Here is a 17,068-nt window from a genome sequence, read left to right as displayed (position 1 = left end):
AGTTTTGCTCTTGCACCTCAAGAAAAAAACTATCTCCCCAGGAACTCAGCTGCCCTTGCTGAAATAACAGTCTGGTCTGGAAAAGGGCAAAGGATCATAGAAAACGCCCTGCGCGGCCGCGGAGGCCTGGCTCACAAATCATTTGGCTCAAATCGAAGAGGAGAGAGACCACCGATCGGTGTCGGGGGCATTAATATGAAGGGACTGTCCTTCCCTGGAAAGAGAGGAAGGGTGGAATTTCAATCCCAGTTACCTACAGATATACACATTCAAACAACAGCCGGGGTACCTGACCCAGACTGAAGGTTGGGGGAGGGGAGAAGGTAGCGACCAGAAGGGGCACTGAGTCCTCCACTTCCAAGCCCTTTCCTTAGCCTGCATCTCCTCCTAGAAATAAACAAATCAGAGCTAAGAAGCCAGCCGTGGCCAGACAGGTCTTGGCTCAGGATTATTACAGCGGCAGCCCTAGACCCTGGAGCTTGGGGCGGCTGACAACTTAAAGAGCTCACTGCTCTAAAATAGAGAAGTTTTTCAGGGGGAGCAGACATATCTGTACCTCCCAGTCTGTTTCCCGTTCCTCCACCTTCACCCTACTCCAATCCTACAACTACTCCGGCGCTGCCCGGTCCACCTGTCCGGATGAGCACAAACAAGGAAGGGCAGGAGTCCGGTCTTCTCCCTGGAGAGAGAAGGCCGCTCTCTCCTAACTCCCTAGAATGTAATGGAGAGGAAGTGGGGCTCTCCCCTCTCCAACCTTCTCCACCTCCAAGAATCCAGCTCCGGTTCGGTCCCTACCCTCAAACCTACTTCAACCTAGACCATCAATAATTCAGGCCCCGAGAGAACTCGCGTTACCGACTTGAAAAGACGGCAGCTGCGGGCAGATTAGAGATGAATAATTCAGCCTTCTCGGGCATTGGGCCCGGCCTGGCTCCTCCGGCCCAATCTGAGGGGTGATGGGGTGTGGGAAAGGAGAGAATGGGCGATCGGAGGTGCGACCTGGACTAGCTGTGAGCTCGGGGAGTCCGGCAGGAGGAGAGCGGGGCCTCGGGCCGCGCCGGAGCCCGAGCCCGAGCCCGCTCCCGCTCTCGCACAGGTTCCAGCTCCGACTCCGGCTGGCTAGCCCAGGGCTGCATTGCTCTACGTTCTCGCCTGTCCTTCGCTACCCCTACCCCACCTCGATGCCCAGTTTCTGCATTCATTCATCTGGTTTTGAAAGCCGCGTCAGTGGTCACTGCTTGTTCCTGCGGGAGCTAGCCGAGGACGCAAGAAACCGCAGCCGCCCGGGAGAGCGGTAGAGCAGGCGAGCGAGCAGCCAGCCGGAGACGTTCAGGGAGCTAGACTTCGATGAGCTTCCCAAAGGGGTTCAGTTTTACGGTCTGGGCTCAGGAAGAGCTGAGGCTGTCCCCAGACTCGTAGCTCTCGACTTCGTTTGATTTGTAATTATTGGGAGGGAGGCAAGAAAATGTTTTATTTCGGAGGTTTTGTAAAAATCTGTCGTTAAACTCTAAATGTCTATTTAGAGAAATCGGCTATTTCTTCTGTTCAATTGTCCTTGGTAGAGAACCAAGCCAAGTCTAAAAAGTTTCCCTGTGAAAAGTTGCAAATTATCCTTAATTATTAAGCTCCTGAGGCGACGAGTTTCCTATTTGAAATATTGCTTCTCTTAAAACACTCACTCACAAAATTCTTTCAATTGTTTTCCAAGCTGAAGAAGAATAAGATTTTGGATTTCATTAAAACAATTTCTTCCTTCTTTACTCTCCTTATTTCTTTATTTTTCATATATTATATCGTATCTTATTTTCCTGGTCTTTCTTTTCTCATTCCCCTTCTCTTTTTTTATTTTTTATTTTCGTTTCCTTACATGCATTCGATATTTCCTTTCATTTGTCATTTGCTGTCCTTTTGTTCTTTCCTCATAATTTTCCTTCCTTTCCCTTTTCCCTTCTCTCATCCCTGCAGAAACTGCAGGAAGACTCGGTCAGAACTGCCCAGTTACCTGGGCTTTCGGCTTTGGCCCTTCTGCTCCACGGCCCTGAGAGGGCTCTACTCTTTCTAGAGCCGATCCGCAATTTCCCTCAGAAACCCTCTTTGTTTTTAAAGCAGATCCCATGGGGTATTAACAAGACATTTTACTCCCTACCACCACCGCCACCAAAATCCGAACGGACAGGACAGGAAAAAGGAAGGGAAGAGACAGTAAAGGGAAAGGAGGAAGAAGGGAAGGAAAGGGAAGGAAGGAAAAAGAAAGGAACGAGAAGGAAAGAAAAGAAAGAGAAAGGAAGAGAAAGAAAGGGAAAGGAAGAGAAAGGGAAGAACAGGAGAGGAAAGAAAATAAAGAGGAGGGAAGGGGAATGTTTAAAACAAACAAACAAGAATTGCTCAGGCTAGGGTTGGAGAGCCCTGAGCTGGTGAGAGCAATGATGGGAAGGGGCCACCCGCAGGCGGATTCACCTCGGATTAGGGCTCTGCCCTTTCACTGTTGCTCCCTGCGCCAGGGGTCCCTCCTGAGTCTCCCTGATGTCCCGGACTCCACAGAGAGAAAGAAAGAAACGGAAGGATGCCCTGCCCCAGTTCCCCTCCCTCGGCTACCGGAGCAGAAAGGGATCGCCGAGGGAGTGGTAGCGGCAGAAAGCCAGGCTAGATAAGGAAGAGAGGGCTGGGGAAGACCTGTCCGCCTTCGAAGGGAGCAGGTGGAAGGGGTGGGGTGTAGCTGTGGAGGGGCGCAGGGGATGGAAGGATGAAAAGAGTAGGGAGAGGTTAGAGGAGGATAGAGACAAGAGAAGGACAGAAAGAGAAGGCATACGGAAGATTTTTTTTTTTAATGGAGAAAGCGGCAAAGGGACAAGTAAAAGGGGACAGCGGTCGGAGAGACTCTAAAGGGGAAGGAAAGGGAGGGGGGTCGGTAAAGGGAAGGTAGTGGGGGGGTGAGAGTGGGGGCGGGGGCGATCCCGAACCGCAGGGAGTGTGGAAAGGGGAGCAGGAGCTGGGCGCCGGTACTCACGGTGCATCGCGGAGAAGGGGTCTGCTTTGCAGTGCATATCCATGGGGAGGCAGAGGAGCGGGAGCAGCGCGGCCGCCGCCGCCGTGTCGCCTCGCAAACTCAACTTCAGGACTTGAGGAAAAAAGGGAGGGACGGTGGAGAGGCGAGAACGGGCCGATCTGCCGCGGGTCAGCCAAGCGAAAGGGGGGGGGGGGAAACCTGACGGGGGCGGGGGCTGGGGAGAGGGAGGAGAACTGGGGGCTGCTACACTCGGCAGAGAGGACGCCTCTGCCCCGACCTGCAGCAGCCGCCGCCGCAGCACTCGCCACAACTTTCTGCCACTGCGTGGGATGTCGGGGCAGGAGACTGACCGTTCAGCAGAGTGCCCCCGGGGCAGTGACGCCGACCGGGGGGCACAGGGGTCTCATGGCCAGTGCGGCGGCGGCGGCTGAGGCAGTGGGGGGGCCGTGCTCAGAACCCCCTAAACCCAGTCATTTAAAGAGACGGCAGTTGTAGAGGACTCAGGATGGAGAAGGCCAGGTGGCCCGAGTGAGCGGGCCAGGGAGTGGGGCCGCTTCAAGTCCCGGGAGTTGGTGAAGTTGGCAGAGAAGTAGCAATCCCCGGGATGTCCGAGAGCCTGAGGGAAGGGTTGGAGGGAGAACTGGGCCCCCGCCCCCAGAAAAAAAAAAAAAAAAAAAAAGCAGGCGCACGCTCGTAGCGGCTGGGAGCTAAGCTGGAGCTGGAGCCAGAGCCGGTGTCCGCAGCCCTGTCCCCAGGTGGGATGCGGCTGCGAAGAGGCTTGGCCCAAGTCTGGAGCCTCGGCTCCCGGTGTGTGTCTCTCTAAAAGCTGCAAAGCCCCCTCCAGATCTCCCTCCCCCTCCCCACGCCGGGAGATGGATGACTTGTCAGACAAAGGCAATAGATTCCACCACTCTGTGATTCGCCAGCGCCGGAGCCCCGAGCCTGGGCGAGGAGGGCCCCGCGCCTGTCACTCCGGCGGCGGCGGCGGCGGTGAGGGGAGGCGAGGGGAGGGGAGGGGAGGGTAGAGAGAGAAGGAGGGAGGAAGGAGGGAGGGAAGAAGGGAGGGAGGGGTGCAGAGGGGGGGGGAAGCAGTGGTGAGAACTGGGGGAGCCGAGGATTAAAACTACAGAGAGAAACGAAACTCGCCGATAAGATAAACGTTAGATAAAGATAAAGAAGGGACCGGGCTAATGAATATTCAGGCAACAGCGGAGGGGCTGTGGAGCGCACTGCGCTCGGCTCTTCCGGACCTACGTTCCCAACTCATCCGAGTCCCGAGTCCCGGCCTCTCCAACAGGCAGTGAGTGTCATTAGTGCGGCTGCTGGCTCATTTCTCCTTAGGCTATAGCAGCGCCATCCCCTTCCTCACTTTCCTCTGTTCCTTCCTCCTTCCCTTTTCTCTCCGTTTTTCTCTGCCTTATCTTCTACCCCCTTCAACTTGCTTTCACAACCTCCAGATTCGAAACCCAATAGATGAACCCCTCGGCCATTCGCTGAGACTCGTTCTCTCGGTCCCTGAGCAGGCACCCCTAGAATGACGATCAGACGGTTCTAGACCCAATTAGTCACAGCTGTGCAAGACTTGCTCCCACGTTAGGTATTTTTCCCCGTCCCCATGATCACTCCTTCCCATCTCTGGAAGCTCAGACTTAGCTCAGAGCAAGACTGACCACCTAGAGTAAACTGCCTCAATGTGACCCAATCAAAGACAAGAAAACACTAAGAGTTTCTGTGAGCTCCGTTTGCATTTCTATTTCTAAGGGAGCGGGTTTCGGAAGAACGTGGGCGGCTGTGCAGAGCTGGCAGCTAAGGAAACGGGGGATAACTAACTCTCCCCGGGTGGAGTGAAGAGCCGGCCGCAAAGCAAGGCAAGGGGAGCTCTGCACAGCCTCTTTTTCGGAGCTCGGGAGCGGCCACTGCAGCAAAGCCGAGCACACCGGAGGAAAAACGACACATCCTTGGCTTCCGAGCAATCTCTCCCCAACCTCCTTTGCTCGGATCTATTTCACCCGCGCTAGGCAGCAGAGGTCCCTTTGTCTCCTAACTGGTTAAGTACAGAATATCTGAGAGATCTTTATGAAATATTTCCCCTCGTCTCATAAATCATCTTGGCACTTCAGCTGATGTTTTAACTCTCTCTCCTTCCCTCCCTCCCTCCCCCCATTCCTTTAGATCTCCGAAAGGGCAGATTTTGCAGAGGTCCACCGTGGGATCTCCCTCTGCCTCTGGGAGTGGGGCTAAGGGGTTGGACAGTAATCACCACCGCGTCTGCCTAAAAACATCCTGACAGAAAAAGTTCTGGGCCCTGGGGCAGTCACCCAGAAGACCTCACCCTGTTTCTCCAGTGGATATTGCGGTCGTTGGCAACTCCCATCTGAGTAAGTGGAGTCTGGACCGACTCACGTCATAGGCCTGTTTTTTTATTTCCCAAGGAGACTTCTAGTTTTTCCTCTCTCTGGGTCCCCCACACAGAATGGTCTTCAAACACTCCTCTAGGTTGGCCCTCTCCAACCTCTGGGAAAGTTCTAGGATGAAAGCGGCTGCCTTCATCAACGCCCACTCAACTTCAGGCACCTCCTAAAGAAAAGAAGGCTATCTTGGGCCTGAGGTTTCAGGGGCAGAGTCCAGGGTCAGTCTCTTCCACAGAAAACCTGCAGGTGGCGCTCCTGGGTTTACTTTGGCCTCAACCCCACGAACACAGACCGGCTTTCGGGGAGAAGGGAAACAGTAAAGAAGACAGTTTAGAGGAACTAGGAGACACTCTGCCCCTCCCACCCTAAAGTGGGAACTGGCCTTGGTGTCGGTTTTAGAGGGAAGTAGGATTTTGAACGACTATTTAACTTGAAAGGAGAAAACTGGCAACAATCCCTTCACCTCTTCTTGGGATCCTCTCCCAATGTTCTGCCGGCCTACAGTAAAAGGACAGTGGTTAGGGTTATCTGTGCCAGGGTGTGCAGGCCCAACTTTAGCTCTAAAATTCACTGGCATTTCTTTAATTCTTATTCAGAAACTGAAGGTCTTGGATAATGTGAAGAATATGGGACTCTTCCCAGAGTGGAATTCACACAGCAGCCAAATAAATATATCCATGTGTACACGAACTGATGCTGAGTGAAATGAGCAGGACCAGGAGATCATTATATACTTCAACAACAATACTAGATGATGACCAGTTCTGATGGATCAGGCCATCCTCAGCAACAAGATCAACCAAATCATTTCTAATGGAGCAGTAATGAACTGAACCAGCTATACCCAGAAAAGAACTCTGGGGATGACTAAAACCATTACATTGAATTCTAATCCCTATATTTATGCACACCTGCATTTTTGATTTCCTTCACAAGCTAATTGTACAATAATTCAGAGTCTGATTCTTTTGTACAGCAAAATAATGTTTTGGTCATGTATACTTATTATGTATCTAAGTTATATTTTAATATATTTAATATCTACTGGTCATCCTGCCATTTAGGAGGGGGTGGGGGTAAGAGGTGAAAATTGGAACAAGAGGTTTGGCAATTGTTAATGCTGTAAAGTTACCTATGTATATATCCTGTAAATAAAAGGCTATTAAATTAAAAAAAAAAAAAAAAAAAAAAAAAAAAAGAAAAGAAGAGGGAAATGAGCATCTCCAATGGATGATTATAGCTTTTGTGGCACCACACCTAATACATGTATCATCTTATCATAAAAAAAAAAAAAAATAAATATATCCATGTGTAAGGTCATATTCACACAATGAGAATGTATATTCGTGATGGTGTTTGCACATAAAAAGACTTATTCACACACAACACTTAGTGTTTGAAAACTACAAACTCTAACAAACATGCTCTGGGTCTGGTAGGAACTTATAAAAATAGAGAAAGACAAGCAAGCAGACAGAGACATACTTGTTGCCCCCAAAGCCCTTCCTCTTCTTCAACTGTTTTTTGCCAACTTTCTTTGCATACCCTCTTCAACTTTCTTCAAAAAGCTGGTTTCTTTCCCCCATAAGTTCTGGTCAGGCAGCTTAGCAAAAAATCACTGAAAAAAGTTGAAGATAAGTGAAAGTTGGTTTCCTCGCTATTGCTATGGTAAAGGGCCCTGCTTGAAAAGTTTCTTTTTAGTTCTCTTTTATTTTTTCTTTTTTACCCTCTTCTTCTGGTTAAGATGAATGAGGTGAAAAAATAAAACTAAAAGGAAAGAGGGAGAGATAAGAAGAAAAAGAAAGGAAGGAAAAGAATGGAGGGAGGGAGAAGGGAAGAAAGGAAGAAAGGGGAGAAGAAAGAAAGAAGGAAAGAAAGAAAAAAGGAAGGAAGGAGAGAAAAAGGAAGGAAGGAAGGAAGAAAAAAAGAAAGAAAGAAAGAAAGAAAGAAAGAAAGAAAGAAAGAAAGAAAGAAAGAAAGAAAGAAAGAAAGAAAGAAAGAAAGAAAAACAACCCAACCCCAAACACCACCAGGGCTCCGACCTGTCAGGGTTGGTTGCTTTTCCCCTCCGCCTCTAAATGAACCTTTTCTCTCTTGTGTTTTCAAAGCGGCCCCTCCACCCCCCAACCTAGGGGCATTTACACTTCAAACAAGGCGCCCGCCTCCCTGCGGAAATTTAAAGGAAAATAAACTTTTGGGGAGTTGCTCTGATACCGATCTCGGGATTTGCTTCATTAGCCGCCTCTCTGCATCTGATCTGTCCAATAAATCTTCCTTGTGGATCTCGGCTCCGACTCTTTCCCCTCTCCTCGTTCCTTAGGCACTCCTGATTTCTCCCTCCCTCTCAGAACAGGCAGTTTGGTTAGATATGATCCAGGCCCCCTCCAACCTGCTCTTCTCCAGTACCCTGTCTTCACCCAGAACACGGAGGCCTCAGGGGCTGCAGCCGGAGGAGTTTCCTTTAGCTTGGGTGACATGCCTGCCCACGATCTTATTGCTGGATTTGGGCTACAAGAATATGTGCTTGGTATTGGGCTACAAAGGTGTCGGTAGTGCCACAAGGGATGCCACAGAAAGGTTGTCTAGGTGTACATGTGTACATACATATGTGAAAGGTAGAACCATAAGTGCAACTTGCATGTCTATTGATTTCAGACCAGTTTTATTGCTGCATATACACATGCACCATCGTCTTGCCATCTATATCTATATCAACATCAACATCTATATGTATATATTCTCCTGTCCTTTTGCACATGTCCCATGGTTGCTCGGGAAAGAACTTCAGAGAAGACTAAGGTTATTCCATTCTGTTTTGGCGAGAGCTCTGGTGCTCTCCACCCATCACTAGGGCTTTTCCCCTAGTACCTCCTTTCAGAATCTCAGGCTGGGACTTTGATGGAGGGAGAAATGGAAGCCAGTGCCTTTAGAAAGGGAGTTGAAGTGTTGAAGGTTTCCCCTTCTTTCCTTGGATCTTATCACTGCGCACGGGCCTGAGGGTCGAGGGTTGTGTCCCGGGAGGCCGAGAGTGTCCGGATCCCACAGCTGTAGCCCCTGCATAATGCAAGAGAATCTCACCCTCGCCCCTCCCCCCCCCAGTGGCCCCGCCGCCTCCTGCTTTCCTCCTTCCTTCCCTCCCTCCACCTCCCGGAGCGCAGCAAGGGGAGCTGGGGTTGGGGCTCTGAGGGAGGGGATTAGAAATTCCGAAATTAAATGTATCTCCCCAGGAAATGCTCCCCACAGCGCGGACCAAATTAAACGCATTAAAGTTCAGAAAAAGCTGTTTAGAACCAAGGGGGGAAAAACTAGTCCAAGGGGAAGAAAAAGAGAACGAGGAGGAGGAGGAAAGGGGAGGGGAAATGAGGGAAGAGAAAGAGAGAAAGAGAGAGAGAGAGAGAGAGAGAGAGAGAGAGAGAGCGCTTTGCTCAATGGCGGATCCCCTTCTTTTCCTAGTTAAGCTGACTGGAAATGGGGCTCCCAAAGTTAGCATGAAAACACAAACACGCATTCAGATATTTACACACGGAGACACACGAGGGCACACATTCACAAGTCCTCAAACCCAGATTAAGGCACAGTTGCTGCCTGCCATTGCAGCTCTTTCCCATCTCAGCCCAGCCCAGCCCAGCCCAGCCCCACTCTTCCTCCTTTTCTCCCCCTGCCCCTCCCCCTCCCCTTTCCCAGCCCTCTGGTCACGTTGGAGGATGGGTTTTTTTTTTTGGAAGAGCTTCTGGTACAATATGGAGCACCATGGGCTGCAATTTCACACTCCACAGCACATTTCCCCTAAAGCTACTTTTTTTTTTTTTCATCTAAGACCCCCTAATTTCTGCTTCTCTCGCTCCCTCGCTCTCTCCCTCCCTCCCCTTCTCTCTCGCCTTTCTGCTTTTGTCCCTAATATTTGGGCTCCTTGTTGGAGGCCCAGGAGGCTGTCCCTTGTCTCTCTTTTCTTTCCACTCTCCACACCCCCCATCCCTGCCCCCTACTGCTTCAAGCATTTCTCTGCATGGTCTGTTTGTCCTACTGAGCCTTGCGCACGTGCTTGGCCCTTTATCCTTACCGCCCCCCTTTAACCCTGAGCTCCTTTTCACTAACAGCCTCTGCCCAGTGATGCGGCCTGGCTGGCCCTTCTCAGTCCCTTAGAGGGGGTAGCGACAATTTGAGACATCTGGCCACCAAAGCAGCCTCTTTTAGGCTGGCTGGAAGGGCTGAAGCCACGGTGTGCTGCTCTACTGGCAGCTTGTGATGAGATCCAAAGTGGGCTGAGCTAAGTGTACAGGCCCGTAGTGACCACAAGGCCAACCCACAATAGGGTAAGTGAGCAGCACCTACTGGTTGGGACTAGTTGGGCTGAGGGTAGCTGTGGAGCGGTAACCTTCTGCTTTTCCTGATATGAATAATCAATTCCAACAGAGATTAGGGTCCTGATGGCTCAATGAGGATAACCCAAGGAGGTCCCTCGGAATAAGTGTGTCGTGCCTATACATTCATATACATACAACAGACAAAAATGAGTGCCCAGATGGAGGGAGCCTATGGTTTCCAAACCACATGTATTTGGCAGGTCAATGCAGACCTCAGATACATCCCTATGAGGTCTCTGCCTCCCAGTTTAGCCTGAGGAAGACCTGGGTAATGCCTATCTTTCCTTCATCTCCCTCTGGTCCCAAGGGGTGAGAGAAAAGGCAGGAGTTGTGGCCATGCCTGTAGGGCTGAGGCTGTAGGTTTTCACAAAGACTGACACAATCTGAGGGCTTCCAGAGGTTCCTTCCTTCATCTTTTGCCTGTGATTTCCCCCCGTAGTTTTCTTTCTTTCTCTCTTTTTCCTATTATTTCCTAACACTATCCCGATTGGTCAGTTTTCTTTTACTGTGTCCTCACTGTTTCTTTCCCCTTGTCCAGCTCTCAGTGCGGGCTTTCCTTCACAACAACACAGCTGCTAGTGGAGCAGTCAACTCCTCTGCAGCTTCCCCCCCACCACACACACCCCTTCTCTCCCTAGCAGTAGGGTTAATTATGGCCTTTGGCATTGTCCCCTCCTCAGGCCAGCTCGGGAAGACCGCCTGGAGAGCTAGCCTATGGGAGGGAGTTAAGGTGGAATGAAAAAGGGTATGGGATGAGGTTTGAAAAATGAGAAATCCTGTTCCTCCCTGCCAGTCAGCTCCCTTCTCCAAACAAAGGAAAAGAGAGGCACAAACCCAGAAGCCAGACCTGACCAGAGCACTGAGTTTGGATGAGGTGTTTCTGGAGGTTTGCTACTGGGAAGCCCATTGGTCAGAAACGAGGCTGGGGAAGAAAGGGAAGGTGAGGAGGAGCGCAGGGAGAGTGAGAGAAAGGGAAGATATAATTGGAAAGTAGAGAGAAGAAAATTGGGTGTGGACTAGGGAACCCCAGAGTATGGAGCAGGCACCTGTCTCTTTGGAAGAACTAAGGAGGTTGTTTTGGATAGCTGAGAGCTTCCCAACCAGGCAGTTGAACCATCAGTCAGGGAGAAAGCAGCAGAGCAAGGAGCTGGGACTAGGGATGTTGGTTAAGATATAATGATTAACCGTCCCCCTCCCCAGTCAGTTTTGAGCCCCGAGTACTGAATGATATGGTGTAGAGGAGGGAGTGTGGTGATAGAAGTGGGGATGTCTCTGACACTGCTGTTCCTGGCCACCTCAGAGATTAGAGGGGTGAGAGAGAGGGAGTGCTAAGCAAAAGGGGCACGAAGCCCTAGGAAGGGGAGGGGCTGAAGTGGAGAGGGGGGGGTTGCAACAACAGATGCACAGTAGAAAAGAGTGAGGGAAATAGTGAGAGAGCCGGATTTACAGACGAGGGAAGAAGAAGAAAAGAGACAAAAAGAGGGAGAGGCACACACAGAGGTGGAATTCCTAAAAGAAAAAAAAAAAGAAGACCAATGATTGGAAAAGGGGGTGGGTGGAGGAACAGAGGCAGGACAGGAACTGAGTTTTCTTAGAGTTATGATGAGATACCAGATCTACTCTCTCTCAGTCAGCCTCCTCCCCCTTTTCCTTCCTAGAGACTCTGAGGGAAGCAGGAGGAGGATGAGAGTCTGGAGAGAGACTGGAAGAGTGGGATGAGGGTAGTAAGAGAGAGGGGCAGAGAGATTGGTAGAAACGAACCAAAGCAGAGATAGTGACAGAGATAGGGATCGAACCAAAAAGATTAAAACGGAAAGAGATTCAAGGTAGCAAAAGGGGGAAGGAGGAGAAATAAAGGTGAGACACAGAGTTAGAGAAAGAGTAAGAAATAAAATGAAAAACATCAGGAAGAAAGGGAATCTCTGTTGACCAGCGTAGGTTTGTATATCTATCTTTCCTTCCTCCCCTCTTTCTGTGCCTCTTTCCCCCTTCCTGAGACGGCAAAACAAATGTCTTTAGCCCCAGCTGAGAGTGCATGCTTATGTTGCTGGATCTCCTAATGTTTTGTATGGTATTTACTGACGATGGTGAGTGTACAGTTCAGAGGTATATTTGTATGTGTAGTGGGGAGAAAAGGAGAAAATATGGAAAACGTAATCTGAAGAGAGATTTAGTTGGGAAGGTTCTTAAGGGTCTTTAAATTGTAGTGCCCGTTTTGTAGTCTGAATTCTGCCATCAAGTTCAAATCTTGCCCCCTAACATGAACTTGAAACATGAGTAAAATGAATCCATGTAGACATGGGCAAGATCACTTAATGTCTAATATGTTAAACTTTTTTTAAAAAATTAATTGTTCTTCAAGAATCATCACCCAATTCCTAACCTTGTTGTTCCTAGAAAAGAGAGGGTACAAAGTAAATGCAGGAGCAGTTTCTCCAGTCTCCCAACAAGGCAGCTTCTATTTCCTCTCATCTCTGAATCTAGAAAAATTAGATTTTTTTTCTGAAAACAAACTACTATGAATATTATTCCTCATTTTCTATTTCTGATTCAACCAGGATGAACTTTCGATATATTTTAATGTATATCTTAATAGGGTGTTTTTTGGTGGGATGAGGAAGGGACACGAATCAAGGTGTATGTTTGTTCAACTCAGATATTAGCCACCAAAAAAACAAAACAAAACAAAACAAAAACCAACCTCAGAACAAACAGTACTCACTGGATTCTCCCTTTGTCCCCTGACTTTTACGGGGAGGCTTAGTTATAAGGAAGGGAGGAAAGAGACTGAGGAAGTGTCTCCTCCAGCAATGATGCCAATCAATCCTTTTTGTCAGTATTGCAATTATACTATCTAGCAAACCAAACTCCCCGTGGTTTTGAGGCCTTAAGGGACCAGGATGGTGGAGTCAGGCTGAATCCAAGTGCCCTTGGTCAAAGAGTACAATTTTCCTAGATTCTTCCCCATAAAACAGGAAAAAGACAGCCAACGAAGAGGATGAGATGTCGAGAGAAGAATAGGATGGGGATAAGAAAAGAAGAGAGACTCAGGAAGAGAGTGAAAGAAGAAAAGTGAGAAGAAAAGGAAAAGGGGTGAGAAAGGGACACGAGAAAAAGTAGAGGGGAAGAAGTGGGAGTGGCAATAGGAGAACAGAGAGGGGAATTTTCAGATTAATATTTTAATATTTAATTGTGTGAAAATAAGCGGCGAGGTACTGAGAATGCACCTGGTAAAAACGAAATCCTTTTCCCCCCAACCTTCCACAGTTTATTCATCCACTCCCTCGTTTGTTATAGTTTGCTTTCAGAAGGAAAAAGCTCAGTAAAAGTCAAATAAAACCCGTATCCTTCGGAAACCCCGCTTGAACGCCATCGCCCGGGTTTCGCATGGTTTGTTGAGGTGTGTCTTTTATCATACTGAATTAGCAGGATATGGAGGGGCACAGTCTAGGGCTTTGGGAAGTGGGGTCCAGTTGGAGAAACGCCAAAACCTGGCGTGGCTCTATGGCTAGCCCTACTATGTTGTAGGAGAAGAGGAAAAAAGAAAAGTATGTGTAGGGGGCGGGGACAGGAGGAAAGGAGAGAGAAAGAGAGAGAGAAAGAGAGAGAGAGTCCGAATAGCTCTCTCCTGCAGCCGAGAGAGGAACCAGTTCCTTCTTTATAACCCCGGCCCTCCCTCCCTCCCTCTTAGGCTCCCGCTCTCACTCCCGCCTCTGTCCCTCCCCCCTCCCCCCGAAGCCACGGGGCGGCCGAGAGCGCAGAGCGCCAAGTAGAGGGAGGGAAGGAGGGAGGAAGGGGCGCGGGCCCCCGGCTCCCGGCCCAGCTGCCTTGGTGCCTGCATTCCCATCTCCTCCAACTAGCCCCGAGGAGCAGGGAGCCGGCTGGCAGAGCTGGGGCAGGTGCAGGTAGGCACGGGCACAGGAGGGTGGGAGGATGTCTATGCTCCTGGGAAAGCCGGGACGAAATCTTTGACTCTTTCCCCAATCCTATCTGTGTCCGTCTAGCCAGACCATCTATTTTTTCAAGCCGAGAGGCAGGCGATGGTGTCCGGAAACTTTGTGAGGACCAGGGGAGCTGGAGGGAGCTGCCTGGCTCCCGCCAAGCCAGTTGGGCAACCTCCTCTGCTCCCGCTGGTTTCCCGATTATTTGTCCTTCCCGGCAAAACCCGATGGGTAGGAGCTGCGTAGGGGTGGAGGTTGCTTATCTGGAAGGAAAGTTGAAGCTAAGTGAAGCAAGGTCTGTGTATCACTTCCAGAGAGAAGGGCAGAAGGAAGGAAAGGCCTGAAAGGGAACAAGCTACACAGTACAAGAAAGGGGGAAAAGGAGAAAGCTAGGTAGGAAGAATCCCAGAGGAAAAAAGAGTAGGAGGGAGATAGGGGTAAGCAGAAACAGAGGAAGAGAGCCCAACTCCTAAACACAGAGAGAAAAGGGAGAGGTTCCCAGGAAGGCTGAGCTATTAGCTCTGTCCTTGGGCTGCATATTTATACGGTCGAGGGGGTGCACAGATGGACTCTCAATTGAATTCCATCTTCAACACCATCAGAGATTGATTTTCTACTCGCTTTTAATTTTGCCATAATTAATTAGATCATTACAACTGTTTGCTATTGATCTCCCTACTTAAACCTTCCGTGCAGAGGGGTTTCTCTGGGTCCCGAAACCCTCTGGGAGGCCAAAGGAAGCACAAGTCGGAGGGCTCAGCATCTTAGGTGGAGGCCTAGATCTAAAGCTGGGCAGGCCCGAGAGCAGGCGGCCTGTGGGGCAAAGAGGCGGAAAAATAAGCTAGGTTTACCGGCTGGCTTGGGTTATTTCGTTGTCAAAAGAAGAGGTTTTAAGCTGACCCTTCAAAAAGACGATGTGAGCAGGAAGGGTAGCAGAAATGGGATAGTAAGAATAAAAAGGGAAATTAGCAGGATCTGAGATGGGTGGGAAGGGAAGATGTGAGCGTGCTGGGTCCCAGTTTAGTTAAGAAAGAGGCACTAGACACTGCTTTGGGGAAGACTCGGGTCATAAGACTTTACCCTCCAAATCCTAACTGGATCTTCTCCTCCTCACTTCCCTCCTCTTCTCTCCTCCCTAGTCAGAACATCCCAAATAAATGGGATGGGGAAGCCTAATGATTTTAACCACATATTCAAATTGACTTTGGAATCTGTCTGTTTTCCAGGGTAGACTGGAGCTTCAGGGCCCCGGGGAAGAGAGAAGGGGGTGGAGTGGGGAAAGGCAACCATTCTACTCATAGACCCACTCAAGCGTCAGAGGACTCCTGATCTTTCTCATTAGCACTTCGGACTTCTTAGGACCCCCTTCACTCTCTCCGCCGTTGGGCCACTTCCCAAGAAGGATAGTCCCTTGAATAGGGCAATGAGTTCCGTGCCACTGATGTCAAGCTGGGGGGGGATGGAGATTACCTCCAACTTCTCCCACACACTTGCACAGACTTCCCCCACCCCACGCCCATGCAACCAATTCACCACTATGCCCAAACTTTTAGCAAGTTAAACGGCATATTTTAAAAGAGAAATGAAGTAATAAAAAAAGAGGGGGAGAACAAATGGGAAAGATAAAAAAAAGAAAAAGAAAAGAAAACATCGGAACAGGATTTCTATCGTAAAATCAAGGAGAATTTTGAAAACTCACTTTTTTTTTTTTTCGGAGAAAAGTTTTTGGTGATGGATTTAACAAACTCAAGGACGCAAAGCCGGAGGGGACCTAAGTAGCTGGGAAAGGTCGAGCCCCGGCACTATCCCCTATGCTCTGCGGCCACCACAGACCTCACCTCTCTTTCCCTCGCCCCCCACTGGGCGACCCTTACAGACTGAGGGCACAGAAGCTCAGCCGAGCTTCTCCTACAGACTGAAGTAGTCGCCCCTCCCCCCTCTCCTAAGCCTCTAGAGAGATCCGCCCTCAGTAGATGGCCCGCCTGCAGTCCGGCTCTCCAAGCCAGGCATTTCCTACCCCTACTCCCCCATCCCTAACTCCCTCTCTCAAAAGAGCCCCTACCTGGGTCACTCGGGGAAGAGCGGAGACCAGGGAAGATAGGGGCAGATGGCGGGGACATCGGGCTACGGCGGAGGCCAGAGTTTTTCACTCCCTTTTTAGGATTAAGCTCTCAGTCCGCTTTGGGTCTGACGCGGGTCTCCCACCCTACCCCCACCCCTTACCTGTACGCCCCGCGCCCTGAGCCATTCTCCGAGTCCCCCTTGTGAGTGCGGCCGCAGCGGTGCAGTCTGGCCTCCTGAGCGCTCAGCCTTCCCCACCGCGGCTTCCCAGAGATCGGGCGCAGCCACCCAAAACTGACCGGCTCGGATAACCTAGCTAACTCTCCTCTCGCGCTGGCGCTCTCTCGCTCTCGCTCTCGCTCTCTCACACGCACGTAGCAACACTCAGACACAGCCACACTCCCGAGGAGCCACACACTCAGAACTCCCCGCATCCACACAAAGTAAGCCTCGAGGACACAAGCCTACAGCTGCTCACCTAGACACCCCACCACTACCCACCAATCTACACACTCAAAAGACAGTCGGACCCAGAGAGATACCCTTAGATCCACAAACATTCCCTATCTTCATTCATCTACTTCCCGGCACACTTACCCAGTCACACTCTCCACACCCTCCCAGACACACACATTCCCTACACAGTCACACACTCCCTGGTATACTCACTCAGACACTCCACATTGCACACTTCCAGCGTACTCACACACATCCTCAGTCCCACATTCCATGAAATATACTCACAGTCACACACACTCCCTCACATCCTTAGTCACACACTCCATTAATACTCACAGTCACATACACTCCCTGACATACACAATCACAAACTCCCTGACACACACAGCCACACACTCCCCCACATCTTCACAAGTCACACACTCCCTGACACTTAGTCACACACTGACAACCTTAATCACACTCCCTGAAATACAATCACACATTCCCAGAGATCCTAGTAGCCATATACTCCTCCACATTCTCACACTCATCCACTCACAACTCAACCTTCTCACACATTTCCGGACATCTTTACAGTCATAAATGTACTTCCAACTATCTATTGTACTCATTAAAGAAAGTATATAGATTCTCACACTTATACTTTAAGGTCTGTAAGCTTTTAACAAGAATAGAAATCATAAAGAAAAGAGGGTTCCTTAAATGGATACAATCTGGGGCCTGGAGCAAAACAAATGAAAGTCAAACCAAGGCCCAATGGCCTTCAGTCATACCCAGGTCTCTTTTCTCTCTTTGAGTCATTTTTGGGAAAAGTTGTTACTA

General features: G+C 49.8%; 1 protein-coding gene across 1 annotated transcript in view; it reads right to left on the bottom strand.

Moving 5' to 3' along the window:
- The window catches only part of PAX2 (paired box 2), a 110,891-nt gene extending 94,673 nt beyond the window's left edge, over window positions 1-16,218 (bottom strand). Inside the window, exons 1-3 of the mRNA XM_031949352.1 lie at window positions 15,947-16,218; window positions 3,289-3,434; window positions 3,008-3,205 (exon numbers count right to left, since the gene is read on the bottom strand). Coding sequence (XP_031805212.1) covers window positions 3,008-3,205; window positions 3,289-3,434; window positions 15,947-16,218 — 616 coding nt within the window. The remainder of the gene's footprint in view (window positions 1-3,007; window positions 3,206-3,288; window positions 3,435-15,946) is intronic.
- Window positions 16,219-17,068: the final 850 nt, after the last annotated feature.

The sequence above is a fragment of the Sarcophilus harrisii genome, chromosome 2 (genome assembly GCF_902635505.1).
Source record: "Sarcophilus harrisii chromosome 2, mSarHar1.11, whole genome shotgun sequence".
In the NCBI taxonomy this organism is placed as follows: domain Eukaryota; kingdom Metazoa; phylum Chordata; class Mammalia; order Dasyuromorphia; family Dasyuridae; genus Sarcophilus; species Sarcophilus harrisii.
The sequence above is the reverse complement of the archived record's forward strand: the minus strand, read 5'-3'. Positions and strand labels throughout refer to the sequence as shown.